Source organism: Bos indicus, chromosome 6, assembly GCF_029378745.1.
Source record: "Bos indicus isolate NIAB-ARS_2022 breed Sahiwal x Tharparkar chromosome 6, NIAB-ARS_B.indTharparkar_mat_pri_1.0, whole genome shotgun sequence".
In the NCBI taxonomy this organism is placed as follows: Eukaryota; Metazoa; Chordata; class Mammalia; order Artiodactyla; family Bovidae; genus Bos; species Bos indicus.
In genome coordinates, this window is record NC_091765.1 from 65,566,426 (window position 1) to 65,585,495 (window position 19,070).

At 35.7% G+C, this 19,070-nt stretch overlaps 1 protein-coding gene across 2 annotated transcripts in view; it reads right to left on the reverse strand.

The window, feature by feature from the left end:
- The window catches only part of GABRA2 (gamma-aminobutyric acid type A receptor subunit alpha2), a 147,841-nt gene that overhangs the window by 61,600 nt on the left and 67,171 nt on the right, over nt 1–19,070 (reverse strand). For both annotated transcript variants that reach the window (XM_019962686.2, XM_019962687.2), the window contains exons 5-8: nt 8,355–8,575; nt 5,896–5,978; nt 1,170–1,313; nt 5–157 (exon numbers count right to left, since the gene is read on the reverse strand). In XM_019962686.2, coding sequence (XP_019818245.1) covers nt 5–157; nt 1,170–1,313; nt 5,896–5,978; nt 8,355–8,575 — 601 coding nt within the window. The remainder of the gene's footprint in view (nt 1–4; nt 158–1,169; nt 1,314–5,895; nt 5,979–8,354; nt 8,576–19,070) is intronic.

The window sequence follows — 19,070 nt, forward strand, 5'->3', positions numbered from 1 at the left end:
TCACCAAACACTGTTCTTGCAGGCACAGATTCTCTGTTAAGCCAGAATGACACTTGGGAGAGAATGACAGTCATGATGCAAGGCAGATATGTCTGAATCACAAAATATCCAATTTTTCTTTTCAAGTGGAAATGAGCTGTCATTACGGTATATTCACCTAGAAGAAAAATTTAAGCAGCTTAAGAAACTGTAGTAGTCAATAGTTTGAACATTTTGGAAATGGAAGGGATTAGAGAAAAAAAGTCCCTGATTTAAAAATGCAAAGAATTTGTCCCATATATAGCATGGAAAATATATAACATTAAAATGCCATTTAGCATAGCAAGAGTATATAAATGAAAATTTTCATATGACCAAGGAATTTGCATGGCTTGTATACAGTGTGGTATTTGATTTTTCTCTCTAGGTCATGCTTACTGACCAAAGGACAGAGGATTCATAAGTGCTCTCTGAACATACATTATCTTAGTTGCTCAGCTCCTCATCCTCTTTGGTACCACCCTCAAGCCTCTGCTTTGACTATTTTCCAGTCTAGCCCTACTTAGGCTCTTTGTGGTACTGATCTCTAGCCACATCTCCAAGACTGATCTTTTGGCCCAGATTTTAATCCTATCACCAATTCTGAATTTACCAATCTTAATGTCTTCTCTAATATACTGGGGTCAGTTCTGTCTGATCCTCATAGCTACCTTCCATTCTGCTCTCTGGGTTTACATCTGCCAGATGTGAGATCATGAGTTCATACAGCTGTGTTTTCTTAGGGAAGGTTTCAGCTTTCCCACAGAGGCTACTAGTAATTATTTATAATCAAGCATTGAATAGTCATAACTCATGCAGGATAGGGGAAAAAGAATTAGAAAATGAGGGAAATTGTAACACTGAAAAGGTAAAATTGGCTTGTCTCAAAAGACAAGTTAGATCAGTGTTTTTTTTTAAACTTTAATGCACATCTTGGAATCTCCTTAAAATCTTGTTAAAAAGCAGATCCAGACTTAATAGGAGTCAGGCATGAGAGTCTCAATTTCTAAAAAGCTCCCAAGCACCATCTATGCTACTAGTTCTTAGACCTCAAGAGAAAAAGGTTTTAAGCAAACTAATACATTTCCAATGGCTTTAACCCATTAACTTTCTTAGGAATTAGCTTTTCTTTAGACTCATTTTTTACTGACCTGTACTAGATTTAATTGTCTCCTTCCCAATTGATTGGCCCAGCAGATCATATTGATTTAACCTAGAGCCATCAGGAGCAACCTGTACAGAATCAGACGCATTGTATGTCCAAATGTAAGTAACCTCTGAGGTTGTATATGCATCTGTAGGAAATTAGGGGAAAAAAATCTTTTTAAGCATTTTAGTAAGAATCATCAATAATAATAACATCAAAGGTTGTATATTTCATAGAATTATTGTTTACTATAAAACTGATGTTTAAAGATCATATTTTTAGTGTAAAAAAGTGTCTTTGAAATTTTAATATGAAGGGTGTGAAGCAGATCAAGAAAGGCAACCATGACCATAAGGATATTTTCACTGCAACCACTTTGATAGACAAAGATCGAATATCTTTTTAGAATCTGCAAAAATAACTGGGCTCTGAGATGGTTAAAATGTCTTCCATATTCCCAAAGTAACAGATGAAGGCATTGCAGTAAACAGGTTACAAATACCCAAGTCCCATTTAACTAGTTAATTTAGAAACAGCCATTGCTCATGAAATAATAATTGTATTCCAAAATGACATTGTTCTCTGGACATAATGGTAACTTATTTCCATGTGAGAACAATAATGATATATATTGTATTTAAAGTATTATCTTTGTAGTTAGTTTTGTAGACTTTTCTTCAAAACCTTCACCTAGTTAAGAATTAAATTACTTACCTATCATGATACAATATATTTCATTAGAAGAATGAGAATTTTGCTGAATATGTAAAATAACTCAGAATACTATAGTTTCATAAATTGAAAACACTTTAAAACATATTTATTTTAAAATTAATTATTGCACACAGATCTCACTGGACTATACTTGCATAGCATCCTAATTAAGCTGTATATTGGCAGGAGGAGACAGATCACGTACAGACCAGATATAACTTTCTGATTTATTTGGCCAAAGATACAGGACTTAGCAGAAGTGAGATGACTATAAAGCTGGAGAGCAAGCAGCGTATCTTGTCTCAGCACTTCTCTGGCCCTGATATTTCCCTTGCGCCTATATGTCCTGAGGGGGAACAGGCAGAGTTTCTCCACAGTTGAATAAGCAGACAATTCTGGCTGTCCTACTGACCTTCCGAAGAACTGCTATGCACTAGTGCTCATGGGAATATTTAGAAATATTAGTTACTTCTGGTCCCTGAGCAAAACTCAGCATCACAGTCACATTTTCAATTGAGGGAGAGAAAGAACCACCTGCCTCCAGCTGTCTGCCTCTAGGTCTTCCAGACACTAGAAAGCTCATTTACCTGCTACCTATACATTTTCTAGGTTAATACCATTGTTCTGGGGTGGTCCTGGTACTTACCTGGAACCAAAGTCTGTGACCACAAATCCATTCCCACTTAAGCATTAGTTACAATAAAGTTATTGTTGTGTCTTATTCACTGTGTGATCTTTCAATGACATACTACAATGTGTCTGCTTTTCTGACTGTCACTAGTAAAGGTTAATATCAGTGAAAGACATGTACACACCTACATCCACAAGTAAATTACATTTTGTAAAATATTTTTCTGAAATAGCATTCTAAAAATATGTGTATTTATATTATTTATATATATATCATATCATTATGTTTGTATATACATATATTTAATAGCAAATATCTTCCTATAGTTTGCATATGAATGAATTCAGCTACTCTAAAATCTAAATTTCTAATAATTACTTTCAATTAATCATTGATGATTTTGTTGTTACATATAATTAAGTAATCTTAGTAATGTGTATAACCAGCAATGCATTCTCAGTTTATCAAATGGCTTGTTTTGTTTTCCTCATGAATACATATACTGACCTTCTCTTCAATAAAATTTCAAATGACACATAATTTAATAAACTGAAAAGACATCATATGCTCCACTTTATATCAGAAGACCTCAGAGTACTCAGCAGTTCTAGATCTTAATACATATAAGGTTTTATTTTAAGCAATTATAATAATTCCACTTTTGAATTTTGATGTTTATCTTTAAACATAAATAAAAGAAAATGAAACTCTGCAAAATGGTGAAATTTTAGAGAAACTAATAAGAGACTGATGGGAGGGACTCTTTCTTACTGATAGCTATGCTTTTTGCACCTGTCATAAGGAAAACGCTCTCGCTTCATTCTTGCTAGATTAATCAGGAAACATATAACATTTTAATTTTGTTATTTACTATTATGAAAGATGTAAATCTGGATGGAAGCTCAAGAATATGTTAAAATGACTGATCCTTCCCATATCTTTTATAAAAAGAAATTATTTCATTTGTTAGGTAGGAATATGTTTTTTAGATTTGGGGTCTGGCGAGAAAAGAGAGAACAGAAAGTTATGCAATGCAGACTTGAGGCATTTTCTGGTCCACAAACACACATATAAACTCAGAGACTGTGATTTTTTTAGTGATTTTTATAAGTTGTGATTTTTCAGTGAAGTATAAAAGGAAAAAAAGACAAATTTCTTTATAAATTGCATGTCTAGATTAGGTTCCATTACATAATTTTACTTAATTTAAATCAATAACCCATTTTGAGTCCTAATCTGAATTAAAGAGTAAAGGCATACTAACAAATTATTAATATTTGATAACCAAAACAATATCAAAATCATTTTAATTATTAATTTTTATCCAAAAAATTAAAATTTATTTTAGGATGATGCCCAGAGTACTTTTAGATTTCCATTCAGGAAGTTTTAGATCAAATTAAATAGCAAGGAATTGTGTAAAGATGTGAAGCCACAGCAAAAAGCAAAACAAAACTGAATTCAAAATTGTAAGTTAGTAGAAAAGATGCTTCTTTTATTTGAGGATAATTAATGATAAAACTCCAGGAATTCCATCACTTGTGGGAGTCAAGGAAATTTTTTTAAACAAGTGAGAAGTAAATGATTAGAAGGAAAGGTCATCACCCCTTCAGCCAAAAATTTTCTTGCCAACATTTTAAGTTTTGGGTTGGCCTGTTGGTCCATATTCCATAGTGCTGTCTATACAATTAACTCTCTATGTCTCAAGTATGTACTATTGGCAAGGATAAATAAGATAATATGCAACTTTTTTTAACTCTATGTGTCAGAAAATAAATATAGAGGAAACTAAGTAAGTACAATTCAACAAAAAAATGCCTAACAATAAGCTCTACGTGTTGCCTGCAACACTTCTAGATACAGAAAACCATATTCGCAAGCACACAACATTACATTTGTCTGAAGATGCACTATAAGACATTTTAAATTTTCACTTAAAATATTTTCAGGTGTATCTATTTCATATTCAGAATTGAGACATCACTTATGTTTAGTGTCTTAATGGCACTAACTTGTCCACTGCAAAATGCCTTTCCTTCTTAGATCATCACTACATCTTCAATAAATACTTACTTTGGTATCAAGGCTTTTCAGTTATCTATTTAATACAATTTATGCAATGCAAATAAACTTTTCTGTGCTGCATCTAATGTAGTTTTCTAGCTTAATGTTTACTTGGAATAACATGACTGACTATCTTAAATAATTTTCGAAGAAGTGCTAGTACTGAAATGATAGTTTCCATGACAGGAAATGAAGGCTTTGTAATTATACAAAGAGGAGATTCTCAAAGAAAATTGGGAACTGACACCTTTTGTAATATAGAACAGAACAAATACGATTGAACTTATCATTCCATAAAACTATGATCATCAAAATACTCAGAGGGTTTTGCATTCGTATTGGCCATCATTCTTCCTTATTCTTCACTTGATACAGTCTGTGAGCAGAAGGTACATTATTTAGTCATACATATTTTTAATCAGCTGAGAGAACTGCATTTCTGTTCAAGAGTGTGAAAAGTCTGAAGCTGCTAGGAATGGACAAAGATGGGGTGCTAGAAAGAGCACGGTTTCTGAAAAGGTCAGGCTATGGAACACTCTCACAAAAGAGAGAAGCTGCTTAGCCGTGTCCATGAATTTATCCTGAACATGCCCTGAATGCCTTCTGGGCCTAGGGAGATGATTTGACCTTCCCCCTCTTTTCAATTATTCTGGGAGAGCTAATGCTTCTGGTTGACATATAAGATACAACCTCAGTGACCTAAACAACAGCCAAATGCACAGTGCCTTTTCTGAAATACTTTTTGTACACAGAAAGTGCCCACATGGAGCAATCTTGCTCCACTGACTCTTTCAAATTTATTTTAGAAAAAAAAATCCCTCTATTATTAGAAAGTAGAAAGATAATTACAGACATCCAGCTTCATTTTTCTTTTTTTTCACCTATTCTCTGCTGCCATTTGTGTCAGGCTGATCACTAAACAACAGAATCTATCCTTAACATTTTTACTCTCAGTTGGAAAAAAACCCACTTTATGTTGCATTTTTAATGCATTTGCACTTGAAAAAGGAGGTAAATGATAATAGTCCGGAACTTCAAGGAGCTCCCACTTTTTCATATGTATAAAAACATAGGGTGTTTTTTACTAGCAGTAAGGTAAATGACAATTAAACATAATAATTAAGATATAATGATATTTGAGAATACAGGAGGGCTAGCCAATTGATTACTTGAGGGAAGTCAGTATATTTTGTGTTTCTACATCTTGTTAGAAAAGCATTAAGCATCCCATCATATGAGAAGGAAGTACACAATTAAGTTGTGATGCTGACCATCTTTGATTTTATTGACCCAAAACATGTACCTCCATCCCCATACTTACAGCTGCCAAATTTCAGAGGACATGAGTGGGCATCCATTGGAAAATCCTCCAAGTGCATTGGACATTCAGCTTGAACTGTAAGCCTAAAAGTCAAAATTCCACTCTTTGTTTAAGTAAATTGGCAAGTCAAGATAAATCACTCCTTACTGTTGTCAATAGAATTAATGAATGATGAGGTAGGACCCTCATCATGGCATCCGATTAGGCTAATTCACATTTAAATATGCTTCTGTTCTTTCACATTTAGGCAATCGTTCAGAAGATATTAGCATCAATAAAATCTGAGTGCAAGTAACAAAACCTAATTAAAAATACATTTTACTTAAGCATTTCATACTCTATGGTTAGTTAAGAAAAAGTTATGTACATGTTTTTGAAGGTTAGTTTCCCATTAACTTCAATATTAACATCAGAAATCTTAAAGAAAAAAATGAAAAAAATCTCTATCATAAAAAGAAAGCTATTTTCTCCCAATGTTCCATCAATAACCATACAGCAAAACTGATACAAGAATTCAATAATGCCTTGGGGAAGCACCCTTCAAAATTAATAAATTGTAAATAAATATTATATACTATATATAGATACATATGAAAGTGAAAATGTTAGTTGCTCAGTCGCGTCCTATGCTTTGCAACCCCATGGACTGTAACCCACCAGGCTCCTCTGTCCATGGAATTCTCCAGACAAGAATACTGGAATGGGTTACCATTTCCTCCTACAGGGGATTTTCCCAACCCAGAGATAGACTCCAGATCTCCTGCATTGCAGGCAGATTCTTTACCATCTGAGCCACCCAGGAAGCCCATAGATTTTATATATATATGCTAGTCTCAGCAAGATATTTCTAGGATATATATATGCATCTGTCTTTATTTATATCTGTAAATACATACATATATATACATAAATATATATATACATCTTAGAAATATATTTTTGAGACTAGACTGTTAATCAAATGGACAGAAGTCCATAATTGTTGAATTATAAATGTTAAAGAAATATATTTTATATCTTCAAGGTCACATTAAAGAGTAATCATAGCAAATTTATTATAAAGAAAATTATCGATTATTCCATTTTGCACAAAGGTAAAGTTAAAATAGGTACTAATTTGAAATTACAGATGAATCTCTTATGATGACCAAAACAAATGTGACCAACAATTTAATTATAATGTATATACTTCTAAGAGCTTCCTAGGTGGCTCAGTGGTAAAGAATCTGCCTGTAAAAGCAGGAAATGTAGGAGATGCGAGTTGAGTTCAATCCCTAGGTTGGGAAGATCCCCCGGAGTAGGAAATGGCAACCCATTCTGGTATTCTTACCTGGAAACTTTTGTGGACAGAAGAACCTCAGCAGGGGGCTTGGAGGAGCGGAGGGGCGTGGCGCTATAGTCCATGGGGTTGCAAAAAGTCAGACATGACTGAGCACAGCACAGCATATACTTTTAAGAGAGTATTTAAGTAGAATTCTATGCAATTTTTTCCAAAATCCCCAGTTTCCAATTTTTTCTTATTCACAGGACTGATTAATGTGTAAAACCAAGCAGGATATGATATCTGTATTACAAGATTCAACAAGAGAAGCAGGATGAATAGCTAGCTTGCATTTTAGACAACGGTCATTTAGTAATGAAAACTAAAAAAAAAAGTTTTTTCTTTAAAGATCAGGACTGCATATTGTCCCTTCTTAAATAACTTTCACAACTGAAATTTACCACTTAACATTTCACATGAAATAATAATACATCAAGTGCCTGGAATAAACATCTGTCTATATATTGCTGATGAAAGTTATTTATTTATACAAAATCTTTATCAAATTTTACATTTTAGATTATACATCATTTTATTAGATTTGTAATTGTTTTCCTTGCTACATAACATTTTAAAAGATTAATTTGTGAGAAGAGTTAAAATGGAATAGTTGCTAGAGTCAACAACTATATATTTCTTTAGATAATTTTAAGATTGTATTATCTGAACTTGGAGTTACAAGGGATCTCTGAAGTTATAAAAGTATTTTTTATTTCCTAAGGAGGATCAAAATAGTAAGTGAAATTTGCTAAAAAAAGGACTTAAAATTTTGAAGGAATAGTTCATGAGATATTAAAAATAAAACTTCATCCTAGTATAAAGAACATTTTAAACCATACTGTTAAAATTGAACTTAACTCCAATGTAGTATGAAAAGTAAATTGACAAAAAAATAAATAAATTTTTAACAGCTAAAGCAATTTTTAACTTTTAACACACTAAAATGATATTCAAACTCATAAATACTACTTTACCTTTGCTTTTTAAGATTCAAGCATTCACAAAACATATTCTGGTTATCTCAATAATCTGTTATAAAGGCATTCAACTTGCTAGTTCTTGATACCTAGCTCGGCTGGTTGGTTAATACATAGATTCCTCAGTATTCAAAGGCAACATATCAGATCTACACGTATACCTCATTGTGTACAGCAGGGTCCCATCATCCTGGATTCGGAGAAGCTTATTTGGCATTGTCATATTGTGTGCCACCGATTTCTTCCCATTGTGGAAAAAGGTATCTGGAGTCCAGATTTTGCTGGCCATTAAATTGTTGAGTCGAAGGATGTTCATAGGACCTTTAAATTTTAATCGTTCATCTTTCCATTTTTGTCGAAAGAAAACATCGATTGTATATTCCTGAAATAGAAAATAGAATTTTTGAAAATAATAATTATTTTAGATACAAGGATACTATAAAATTGGAAAAAAGTAATAATATAGTTTAAAAACAGAGAAAACTATTTTGAGAAGTGAATTTTGAAAAATCATTCCTTTATATTTATCAATAATTGTTGCCATTTACAAAAGGATAAAGCATGTATATTCACACAATTAGGTACACATTATGAAAAGAAAAAGAGAAATACTTTCTCTGACCTCATTCAGTTGAATAAAGTCCCAGTCAAACTGTTTTACTGCATTGTATGGTTTAAAACTACTTGGACAAGGGGCATGCTTGAGCAGAGTCTGGGTGGATTTGTCCCAAATTACTTAATCATTTATCTCAAGAATGAATAAGCAGGCAGCCTGATTCTCAGTAGCAAAATAAAAAAGGAAGGGCAAAACAGCAACTCTTAAACATACACACTGTCAGATCTAAATGACATTTTCTGTTGCCAAAGAAACTATAAAATATCTTATTGCTTTTTTAACCCTAAAAAAATGATGAGATATCATATTGTTAACAAGAAATTGTTAGGAGATGATTTCAATAAAGTTTATTTTATGAATTAGTTGTAATGAAAATAATTTTACAAGGTATTAGAATACTAAAAATATTAATGCTTTGCAAAAAAACACCCCCAGGTTACAACGTACCTTTAAATATTCATACAGACCAACTATTGATCACTTCCTCTATTATCATTCTTCAATACTTTAAGTTGATTTATTCAATCTGTCTCTCTCTGTCTTTCATCCTCTCTCTTTATCCTTCCCCACCTCCCTTTTCTCATTCTCTCTCTGTCCTTCTTAGGACAAGAGAATGCATACATTTTAAACATGTACAATTCACAATTGTGATCAATACTGACAATTTATTGGATATTAAAATTTTGGTCAATGTATGTTCGTGCAAAAACTTTCATGATAAATAACTAAAATGTTCAGTTATGCCTCTGAGACTGGAAATTCAGAAAGTGTCCTTTGAGCACAAAGCCACAGTTATCACATGTTTGAAAATAAACACCTTAGCAGTTGGCAATTTCACTCAACTAAAATTGTCTGTTTAGAAAAAGACATTAAAAATGTCACATACTTATGACAATATCAAATCATTTGTACAAACCTCACTTAAGGAACTTCCCTGGTGACTCAGATGGTAAAGCGTCTGCCTACAATGCAGGAGATCCCGGTTCGATCCCTGGGTTGGGAAGATCCTCTGGAGAAGGAAATGGCAACCCACTCCAGTACTCTTGCCTGGAAAATCCCATGGACGGAGGAGCGTGGGAGGCTACAGTCCATGGGGTCGCAAAGAGTCGGACACGACTGATCAACTTCACTTCACTTCTTCACTTAAGTAAATGATTCTGAACAATTCCTCAAAAATTGAATGGATAAAGGTAAATAGTCAACCACTGCTGCTGCTGCTGTTAAGTCGCGTCAGTCATGTCCGACTCTGTGCGACCCCATAGACCGCAGCCCACCAGGCTTCCTGTCCCTGGGATTCTCCAGGCAAGAACACTGGAGTGGGTTGCCATTTCCTTCTCCAATGCATGAAAGTGAAAAGTGAAAGTGAAGTCGCTCAGTCGTGTCTGACTCCTAGCGACCCCATGGACTACAGCGCACCAGGCTCCTGCGTCCATAGGATTTTCCAGTCAAGAGTACTGGAGTGGGGTGCCCTTGCCTTCTCCGTAGTCAGCCACAGGTAATGATATATGGACAGAAGTAAAGAGGGGCTCTGGGTCCTAAACCTTAGCAGAAAATATCATCACCTAATCTACCCTCACTGTGATTCAGTCACTTTTTAAAATGTAATTTATAGAAATATAGCTCTATTAAAAAAAAAACCTAGATTAAAAGATGAGTTTTTAAAATTTGTTTATTTATTTTAACTGGAGGATAATTACTTTACAATATTGTGATGGCCCCTGCCATACATCAACATGATTTGACCATAGGTATACATGTGACCCTGTAAGTTTGTCCTATCTGATATGTTTTTATGTAAATGTTTCTTTGCAAATGTGGTTTTGCCAAATTCATGTCTGATGTGAGCATATTGGACACTTACCTGTTCAGTAAATGAATATATTTTACAACTTTTTATAAAACTTCAAATTTTCTATTTCTATAAAACTATGTGATGTTTATCTGTTTCAGAAATTCTTGCTAATAGTAGGAAACCTTTCCTATAGACCCCTCACATGGAGATACTCAAGGTTTCCTAACAGTAAGTTTCAGGTGAGCTCCTTTTTTTTTTTTTTAACCTTTTTATTTTGTTGAGTATAGCCCATTAACAATGTCGTGATAGTTTCAGGTGAACAGCAATGAGACTCAGCCATAAATATTTTAAACTATTTTTAAGTACACTGTTTTTGAGCCTTCAAAGCATCCCAAGCATACTCTGCCATCCTAGGCATAGTGACTGTGCATTTATTTCCTCCTCCCCACAACCAGGCACATTCATGTTACACTCTAGGCTTCCCTGGTGGCTCAGACAGTAAAGCGTCTGCCCCCAATGCAGGAGACCCAGGTTCGATCCCTGGGTCGGGAAGATCCTCTGGAGAAGGAAATGGCAACCCACTCCAGTACTCTTGCCTGGAAAATCCCATGGACGGAGGAGCCTGGTAGGCTACAGTCTATGGGGTCGCAAAGAGTCCGACGTGACTGAGCGACTTCACTTTCACTAGGCAATTTTAACAATTCCTAACCTTGCTATTCCTCAGATAAAGCAAGTGCTCCACCTGCCTGGGTCAAGAACTCAACACTCAACCACACTCCCAGTCCCCTAAACACCTGGATGAAACACTGTTTATCTATTTAGAAGAAAGTCTGTTTATCTTTACTACTTCATAAAGCTTTCCATTACTACAACACGATATACTGCAATTATAACTTTGTTCTTCTCATATTTAGAATCCTTATCTAAATATAAGAAGTAAATGAAGTTTTGCTAGTAAATAATATATATTATGATACTGGTACTCTCACTATGTCCACTCCCACTAAATGGATAGTCATGTGAGTAAGTCATCCTATGGGAAGAGAAGAAGCTACAACAGGGAACGGTCAAGGGATGCCTATTTCATCTACATTTAGTGTACTGTGATTTGTACTCAAGTAAATTTTCAAGTTATAATATCTAGCTTTGATTAAACTAACTCTAGTGAAAATAAATTGACTTTAAAAACTCACTGCTAAGTGATACCATGGATTAAAGAAAACACTAATAATTATACAATCCAAGTGGACAACAAGAAAAAGGGATATCACTTCTATGACTAACATGAGTTCTTCATTAGTCATATAAAAATGATGAACTAATAACTCTACAGAGAAATATGCAAAAGCAAATTTATAATTTTCAGTAAAGATAATTAAAATGTGAGTTTAAACCCACTATATTTAATGATGAGCTTCATCTGAAGCACATATTGTACCATGAAATCCTGGTTAATGATAGTATAAGGACATTGCAAATACTAAGTTGTTTTGAAAACCAAATACTCAGAATATGAAGATGTATATCCAGAATTGGTGGATGGGTTTTATAAAAATTGGCATGATGGTTCAGTAACCAGTAACCAATAATACACTTCTTAAACATGAATTTATGTCTCTTTCTGTAACTATAGCAGTTATTGTGACAAGTATTAAAATGATATGAATTTAGCATCAGATGATTGCTATAGTATAAACTATTTAAGCAAGATATATAAAAATAAAGCACATTTAAACATAGTAATTGTTAAAATATTCTCAGGAATAAAAATATTAGGTAAAGTAAAAATAAATCTATTTTAAAAGTTATATAATGATTATTCCTGAAAATAATATGTATTTAAAATTAATCTCATTCCAATTTCTGATTTTGTGCTTCTCAGAATACTTCAATATATTAGTACAAAAGCATATAGATATGTAAACAAATAAGTACAATTGATTCACTAGTTATTGTGGTTTTGATTTCAAGACTAAAATAGAAGGAAAGGAGACATTTCAATTGAATAATATGTACTGCATATCCACTAAGTTACAACAGGATTTCCAAAAAAATTATTTGCATTTTTAATTTGATATATATACATATATATAATGAATGTATATATAATATAATATATATACAAAGAATATTCTTGAAAGGTTTCTTAAAATAAATCTCGTTTGTCATGAATATACACTAATAAAATAATTACTTGATTTGTGTGTTGCAAGAAAATTGCCAGAGAAGTACAAACAGTACAGCTTCTTCATACAGACAAGACTTGGTCCCTTGAACCGAGGTTCTAAAGAAATAACACCAAAATCAACTACAAAATTGCTCAGAGAAAACACAAACAATAAGGAGCAAATTTAAAAAGAAACTAAAAAGTTTCATAAGGACATATCAGCATGCAGCTATCCTCTGGCTGGTGTACAGGACACTTGAGACTGTTGAGACGAAAGAGTTGAAGCTTCCATACACTTGAAGATTTGAGAAACTCTTTAAGGGAAATTTAATCAAACATCTCTGTTTTATAGATGGATTTATAAACAAATTTAGTGACTGCCCTATTTCCAATCATGCAAGGGACAGAACTCAGACAAGGATGCGTTTTCCAGCCCAATGTCTTTACTGCCACTGAGTATTATTTCCATCAAATGTATTGCAAATAAGGATATCACTCTCTATTGCACAGTTAATTGGATAAATATGATTTCAAGGACACATTAACTTAGTGAAGACAGCATATTTCTTACTGCTTGGCTACATTAATTATAAGCCAGTGCTTGTAGCCAATTTCTGAAGAATTTTATCTACGCACTAAAACATGACCAAATTGCAGGACTGCTCTTGGAGTGATTTCTCATTTACTTTGATTTACTGAGTGTATTTTAAAGTACCAAAATTTATTTCATTATACCCTTTTGCTATTGAAAGATAGTCTCCTTAAAGTTTCAATCTGTGTTTCTTTATCATGAAGAAAAATGCAGTTTATGAGGCAGGTATACAGCAATTGAAGAAATAACACCCTGAGACTATACAAGAATGGTAAGTTCCAACATTTTCAGTTGGTACTCAAAGGGGTGGGAATTAAGAATCTAGCCTGGTATTAGCCCTGCAAAAATTGCAAACAGTAAGAAGCTTAAGAACAGATCAGCAGTGTCAATAAACCCAATTAGTACCCATCATAAAACCTTATTATGCAAAGAAGCTCACACAAACAGACCGCAGATCACCACAGCTGCTGCATTTTTGGACTATTGTATGGGCAAGATGTCTGTCCGGGCTTTCTCTTTGGATCTAGACGCCTGGCAAGTTTACAAATTAGAAACTGTTACTAAAGATTCAGATTCTAACAGCAAATGATTTAAAATATCTAATCAAAGAACTTAAAATGATTAATAGTTAAAATATGTCAATTGCAATTCATTTTGACACAATGTATTGTTTAAAATTCATTCAGTTCAGTTCAGTTCAGTCGCTCAGTCGTGTCCGACTCTTTGCGACCCCATGAATCGCAGCACGCCAGGCCTCCCTGTACATCACCAACTCCCGGAGTTCACTCAGACCTATGTCCATCAAGTCAGTGATGCCATCCAGCCATCTCATCCTCTGTCGTCCCCTTCTCCTCCTGCCTCTAATCCCTCCCAGCATCAGAGTCTTTTCCAATGAGTCAACTCTTCGCATGAGGTGGCCAAAGTACTGGAGTTTCAGCTTCAGCATCAGTCCTTCCAAAGAAATCCCAGGGCTGATCTCCTTCAGAATGGACTGGTTGGATCTCCTTGCAGTCCAAGGGACTCTCAAGAGTCTTCTCCAACACCACAGTTCAAAAGCATCAATTCTTTGGCGCTCAGCCTTCTTCACAGTCTAACTCTCACATCCATACATGACCACGGGAAAAACCATAGCCTTGACTAGATGGACCTTTGTTGGCAAAGTAATGTCTCTGCTTTTAAATATGCTATCTAGGTTGGTCATAACTTTCCTTCCAAGGAGTAAGCGTCTTTTAATTTCATGGCTGCAGTCACCATCTGCAGTGATTTTGGAGCCCAGAAAAATAAAGTCTGACACTCTTTCCACTGTTTCCCCATCTATTTCCCATGAAGTGATGGGACCGGATGCCATGATCTTTGTTTTCTGAATGTTGAGCTTTAAGCCAACAGCCTTATTAACTATGCAGCAGTATTTCCACTTAACAGGTAGGGAATATTTCAGAAGTCATATCATTAAAAAAAGAGAAAGAAATCCAACATTTGAACTCAAACCTTAATTTTCCTGACACTATGTTCTTTTTGTTGTACCATACATAAAAACAATCCTTGGAGGTGGGACAGAAATTTCCTTCTTTATAGACTAAAATATAGACTCCAGTCAAGTGTCATGGAAAGTTAAAGGAAGAATTTAGTTTCAGGTTGAGAATCAGAGGTTTGAAATTGTCAAAGTCTTCTTTCCATATTTAAAACTGACTCAAACACAAGATGGAAAAATAACAACAATAATAAGCTGAGTGACATGAAATAGATGTAAGGTGCATGGGCTCATAAGTCAATTAGACCAGGGTACTTGACCTTGAGCAGGTTACTTAATCTCTCTTTATTTCAGCCAATTTATCTGTAAAACAGTGGCAATTATACAACTTATTTCTTATAAGGATGAAGTGGGATAATACATATAAAGCTCTTAGAAATAGTTTGGATTTCAAAGAAGGTAGCCTGGTATAGTGAAGTGAGTGAAGTCGCTCAGTCGTGTCCGACTCTTTGCGACCCCATGGACTGTAGCCCACCAGGCTTCTCCGTCCATGGGATTTTCCAGGCAAGAGTACTAGAGTGGGTTGCCATTTCCTTCTCCAGGGGATCTTCCCGACCCAGGGATCAAACCTGGGTCTCCTGCATTGCAGGCAGACACTTTACCTCTGAGCCACCAGGGAAGCCTGGTATATCCTGGTATAAATCACCTTCACAGTAGCCTTCTTCCCCAACTCCCCAAACTTAAGAAAAGGGTGGCCTGACAAGAGAATGACACCCATCCGTAAAAGGCCACAAGGTAAAGTGCCAGAGGCAGAGACTAAGTAGGACGCCCCAAGAGAACTATAAAAGAATAGACCAGCTGTGTTTTTGGTGTTTAGGATAACAGAGGTCATTGAAAGGAAATCACATGCATGCCCCAAGAGAGGTCCTGCATTTATCTAACAGCCGTACAAATGTCACTGACTGCCAAGAGAGAACCACCTACAGAACGGTTAAGTAAAGAGATATTTCCTAATCTCCCAATTCGTCCCACCCTCTGCTCCCCACCCTCGTGGCCACATGTCTGTTCTCCACGTCTACGTCTCTATTCCTGCCTTGGAAACAGGTTCATCAGTACCATTTTTCTAGATTCCACATAAATGTGTTAGTACATGATATTTGTTTTTCTCTCTCTTTTTTTTTGTGTGTGTGTGTAATAAAGTTTTATTAAAGTATAAAGGAGATAGAGAAAGCTTCTGACATAGGCATCAGAAGGGGGTAAAAAGAGTACCCACTTGCTAGTGTTAGCAATGAAATTATATACTCTCTAATGATCTAAAGAATGTCTGGAGGTTGTAAAGACCTCACCAGACCTACTCCCATAATTTACATTTTAAGATAACAGAATTAGCCAGAAGGTTTAATCCAGAGACTGTCCTTAGGCAGGATACATTATTGTTATATAATCCTAAGGAATGTGGAGAAAGAAAAAAAGTTTGTCCTTTTTTTCTCCTTGAGAATTCCAGACCCCTCTCTCCTTGGGGACCCCTAGACTCCTTATCAACCTGCCTAGGAAATGACTCTCTCATTCCCCGCTTTTCTTTTAGGAGAATTATGTTGTCTAGGGAAAAGGGGCGTCGTTCTCATTCCATAACTACTTTTGAGCCAAGGGGCGTTGTCCCTAAATTGGTGAGGCAACATATTCTCCTAATCCTCATATTGAGGATATCTTATCCAGGGGCACCAAATAGTAGTTGGAGGAAGCTACAGCAGTAGCAGGAGTTTGAGCAACCATTTGTAACTTAAAAGCTTTCATGCGGCTAGAAACAAATCCAGTTATACAATTACACATGCAGGGAACAAACAGCAAGAACAAAGCAATCAGAATCAAAATCAAAAGTCACATTATGTCTCTGTACGATCGACTCTAGGTCCATCCACATCTCAACAAATGACCCTATTTCATTCCTTTTAGTGGTGGGATGGGGAGGGTGGGAGGGAAGTCCAAGAGGCAGGGGATGTATGTATGCATATGGCTGATTCACTTCAGAGACTAGCACAATTTGGAGCAATTATATTCTGATAAATGTATAAACACACCTGAAAAATGTTTACCAATAAAAAAGATATTTTCTTCCTTTTTACAATCTCCCTTTTCATTGCCTCAACTCTAGAAAGACCCAGAAAGAGGAGAAGAATAGTCGATCACAGCCCACCAGCCACTATGCAACCCTTACCTGTGACTATGGCTGAGAAGAGGAGAGAAGCTCTAAATGGCATAAAATATTGATATTTAAATTGGACTGGACCGAGCTCTTTGATTTTGAAAGTGAACAGAAGCTATAAGAGGCACCCAAGATATTACATGATATGGGGAAAGAAGATCCATAGAATGAAGTGCTGTTAAAGTGTGCTTTTGAATTTCTAAAGCCCTTGGGATGAAGTCCAAAGGCTTTCTTATAGCCTCCCAAGCCCTGCAATGGTCTCTCGCTCCCTTACCTCTGCAGTCTCTTGCCTAGCAATTGTCCATACCCTCTGCCTATAGCAATATTGGTACTGCAGGACCTCATGTGTCATGCTTCACCTTACTACTCAAACTCATGGAATTCCCCTGCAGTCTCTTCCCTATCAACCCCTACAATCTGGCAATGTTCACTCCACATTGAGAACAAGGACAGTGACCACTTTCTTCAATGCATCACCAGTATCTAACTGCCCAGACCATAGAAGGTAAACACTAATTAGTCCATGAATAAACAAATGAGAGGAATCACTGGGAAGTAAGTGTAATAACAAGGATTCTGGGCCATAACAGCTCAAACGGTAGAAAAGGAGAAAGGCATCGGCAGGGGCAGATGGTAGTGCAATCCCCTAATCCTTACAGTCCCAAGTGTGTGGTATGAATGTGTATGTGTATGCATGCCTATGTGACTATATTAAACTAATCACAGTGAGCTCTTTTTCTATATAATATTTATGTATTAAAATATACCAACACATATCGAAAAAGCCATGAGATAATAAGATCTGTGGTAACAGAAATCTACTATGTTTCAAGTTTGATTTGGAGATGTTTTTATGGAGTTTTGGGGCAGCTGGCTATAAGGCCTTCATGATTTGGTTCTAAGTTGTTTTCTAGTCTCCTGTCCCCCAAATCCAAAAGAGCATTCTAGGCTGCAGCCACACTGAACTTTTTAAAGTTTACTAAATTCATTAGCTCTTTCACTTTGTGCTAAAACACTCATCCTGTTATGTAGCTGGCCAAACTTTGTCCTCCTCTGCTATCTTTTTTTCCCTAGAAATCTTCTCAGATATAGACATCCTCTACCCATGTGCTCACTACTACCATATCAATCCATAAATACTTCAATAAAAACATGACCACACTGTTTTAAGATTGATGATTTTTTCCCTTAACTGTCCCCCCACTACACTGTGAACAACACGAGGGCAGCCCTGCTTATACTTAAGTATTCAGCTCCCGACACTGACAGATACAGAGTGTGTACTTAGCAATCTGGTTGAAAAGACCAAACACAACTCATGCCTAGTAGCTCAGGCTGCAATAAAGAAAAAAGACATACAGAGTTTTATAATCCAGCATGGAAGTTCATCAAAAGGAGTCAAAGTCATGTTGTGGAGCATGGGGATCAGAAGGATTGACTCTGCTTGGAGTAGCCTAGAAAAACATCAGGGAGGATGAAATTTGAGCTTGGCTTTGAATAAATGAAAACTCTCCAGTTGGCAAAGCAGGAGGGAAGGCATAACAAGAAGAGGGAAAAACATTTGCAAGGCCACTGAGTTGTTAAAGATAATGGCAGGTTCTGAGAACAGCGAGAAGTTCAATGCAACTTAAAAAAAAAGCCTGTCTGACAGTCAATGCCTTACAGCTATTGCCCTCTGCCTTCCCTCCTCGCCTCAACCACGCGGCTTAAAAAATGTTGCCTCCACTCTTTCTCCATTTCCTCACCTCCCACATGCCTCAACCCACTGCAATCTGGTTGCTTTTACCATGATCAACAAATATCTCTTTGTTCTTAATCTAATGAAACAGCTAAATCCTTTCCTTGGCTTTACCATAATTTATGACACTGTTGTTTTCTCCCTACTTTTGTAATGAATGCTCTCTTGCACTGGCATTAAAACCACATTCTCCTGGTGTTGTAGTTAACTCTTGGGAAAGTGCCCATGGCACCTCAAACCTTCTGTGTTTGACAGTCATCTACGTGTAACGGTTTCTCCTGGAGAATGTAGGGGCATA